The sequence below is a fragment of the Megascapheus bottae genome, chromosome X, assembly GCF_031878675.1.
Source record: "Megascapheus bottae isolate mThoBot1 chromosome X, mThoBot2.hap1, whole genome shotgun sequence".
NCBI lineage: Eukaryota > Metazoa > Chordata > Mammalia > Rodentia > Geomyidae > Megascapheus > Megascapheus bottae.
In genome coordinates this window covers 89,329,220-89,332,178 of record NC_143547.1, presented here as the reverse complement: position 1 = coordinate 89,332,178, position 2,959 = coordinate 89,329,220, and the positions used below count along the sequence as shown (strand labels likewise).

The following is a 2,959-nucleotide window of genomic DNA, read 5'->3' as shown; positions in this document are numbered from 1 at the left end:
TGTCTTTATTAGGAAGTATTTTGCCTCCCAGTGAGGGACTCCAAAAGGTAGATTTATCACTAGTCATATCAAGGAATGAGTGGAAAAGAACCCTGTTCACCCTTCTGATTCCTCCGCAACTATTAGGTAAATACACGTAGTTAAACAATAGAAATCTGTATTCCAGGGAAGAAGAGAAAGTTGAGTTCTGTACTGGATGGCATTTCTGGTGCTATCATTCCCTTTCATTAGTACCATTTGTTTACCAATTAGCCATATTTCTTTCTTTTTCTCAGATATGGTGCTTGAATCTCACAGATATGGGTAATGTGACCATGATCAAAGAATTCCTTCTTCTGGGATTTGGGAGTCTGCATGGGTTACAGTTTTTCCTTTTTGGACTATTTTTGGGAATCTATATGGTGACCTTGATGGGGAACATTGTCATTCTTACAGTCATTTGCAGTGATCGCAGTCTGCAAACACCCATGTACTTCTTTCTGTCCAATTTCTCCTTCCTTGAGATCTGGTACACTTCTTCCATCACTCCTAAGATGCTAAAAAGCCTCCTCTTGGGTCCTGAGGCAATTTCCTTTGCTGCCTGCGTGGCCCAGTTTTACTTCTTTGGCTCCATGGCAGTAGTTGAGTGCTTTCTGCTGGCAGCCATGTCTTATGACCGTTACCTTGCTATCTGCAGCCCCCTCCACTATCCATCTCTCATGAACCTCTGCACATGTGTCCTGCTGGCAGGTGGGTCTTGGCTAGGTGGCTTCCTAACTCCTGTGGTCACTGTCACCATGACTTTCCAGTTACCATTCTGTTCAGGCTATGAAATTGACCACTTCTTCTGTGACTTGGCCCCTGTGCTGAAGCTGGCTTGTTCTGATTCTGCGACAGTGGAAATGACTACTTTCCTCATGGCCTCCTTTGTCACCCTGGTGCCTTTTCTGCTCACTATAGCATCCTATGTCCATATCGTAGTTGCTGTTCTAAGGATTCCATCAGCAGCTGGAAAGCAACGAGCTTTCTCCACCTGCTCCTCCCACCTCATCGTGGTCACCTTGTACTACGGAACTCTCGGAACAGTGTACGCCATTCCCACAGCAACCCACATTGCCGCCCTAAACAAGATCTTTTCACTTCTCTACACCATAGTCACTCCCATGATCAATCCCATTGTGTACAGTCTGAGAAACAAGGACGTTAAAAAGGCAGTGAAGAGACTCCTGAGTCAGTGGGCATGTGCCAAGTAAGCTAGAGGCCCTCACTATCCCTAGAATTCTTGTATCTTAGCAACCTGGGCTTCTTTAATGGAGGACAGCCACTATGGTAAGAACTTACAAATTCAGATCATGGCTATTCCCTCTTTCCATGGAAATGACCAGCAGAGCAGGGACCCTTCCCCCAAGTCCTACAACCTAACATCCTCCAAGCTAATTCTAAAAGTAAAGTCTGTCAAGACTCATGTGTCTCCATCTGGTTCTATCACCACATGTAGACGCATCTGAAGCGGGGAAATTAGAAAGGCCCAGGCTGACTGTTTACAATAGCCAAGATATGGAATCAGCCTTCATGCCTGTCAACTGATAAATGAATAAAGAGGATGTACTGTGGATATACAATGGAGTATGAGTCAATCCTATAGAAGAACAAAATTATGTTATTTGCAGGAAAATGGATGAAACTGGATGTCATCATGTTAAATGAAATAAGGTTCAGCAAGACTACCACACGTTCTCTGTCATATGTGGAACCAAGGGGATGGAGTGGGGTGACACAAATTGCAAGGAGGACTGTTAGAGAAGAAGAGTGCCAGGGAAGGAGGTAAGGGATAGTAATGGTAGTGTGAATATGATGAAAATAGATTATATGAATATAAAAATCCATTATTTTATGCATCTACTTGTACAATTAATTTTTATATCCATTAAATGGCAATAATAAATCCCAGCTTGCAGTAAAGGTGTCCTCTTCCTGTCTTTCTGTTTCTTTCTCTATGTTTAGTAGTAATAGTATTAATATTGTTGGTATTAATATTTTTAGATTGCATTACATACTTTTGTCTATGTGTATATACACAATCAGACATATACTAACATGTATGCATAGTCATAACATCCTACCTAACCCATAGTATTTCTTCTTATATTTGTTTCTGACTAGAAGGGTCCTTCAGTGTGCCTCTCTTTGGGTTTATGCACATTCTCGCTGCTACACTTCACCTTCTCTTGTTTTTTAGATTTTCTGCCTCTCCACAGAACAAAACCATCTCTAAAATCCTAGAGGAACTATTGACTGTTTCACTCATTCGCACAGTTAATCAAGTCTCTCAAACACTGCAATAATGTTGTCCTTATTGTTCTTAATTTCTGCTAGCATTGTGTTCCACACACTGGAGATGCAAAATAATTATTTGTTGATTAAATGAAGCAGCGAGTAATCAAAACACGCATGTGAGATCGATAAAATAAAATGAATCCAGAAGTCATTTCTTTGTCCTGCTTGCTGTGTTCTTTCCTTCCCAGGCCCTTTTTCATGGTCAGAGATACTGTTGCTTCCCTCCAAAGATAGCTTCAACCAAACAACCACAACCTTCCTCCTTTCCATCCCTATATCTGCCTTTCACTTAGTGAGTAGATGCTTCCTTACAGAGTCTGAATTTAGCCCTGTTCTCTCCTTATTTATTATCCTCCATGTTTTCTCCCTATCCAAGGGATGGAGTGAGAGCTTCTAAAATGTGCCTCTGTCTACTATTCCTTAAACACTCTCACCATTCTTCTTTCATTTTGTGCTCCAGCCACATCTGTGTCACATAGACACAGAAACTTCTTAAGGACAAAATTAATTTCCCTATCTCTCCCAGAGGGTGAGCCAGAGGGTGACAAAAAGGTAGCTATTCAAATAAGACCTTTTCAATTCAATCATAACATATTCATCTCTTACCTTTCCTCTTTGTACCCATTTATTAGTTTCTGCCCTA

At 41.3% G+C, this 2,959-nt stretch overlaps 1 protein-coding gene across 1 annotated transcript; it reads left to right on the top strand.

The window, feature by feature from the left end:
* Positions 1-293: 293 nt before the first annotated feature.
* LOC150041526 (olfactory receptor 6B3-like) lies at positions 294-1,232 on the top strand. Its single transcript, XM_090327170.1, has one exon. The coding sequence runs from the start codon at positions 300-302 to the stop codon at positions 1,230-1,232; it is 933 nt and encodes a 310-aa protein (XP_090183296.1). The 5' UTR covers positions 294-299.
* Positions 1,233-2,959: the final 1,727 nt, after the last annotated feature.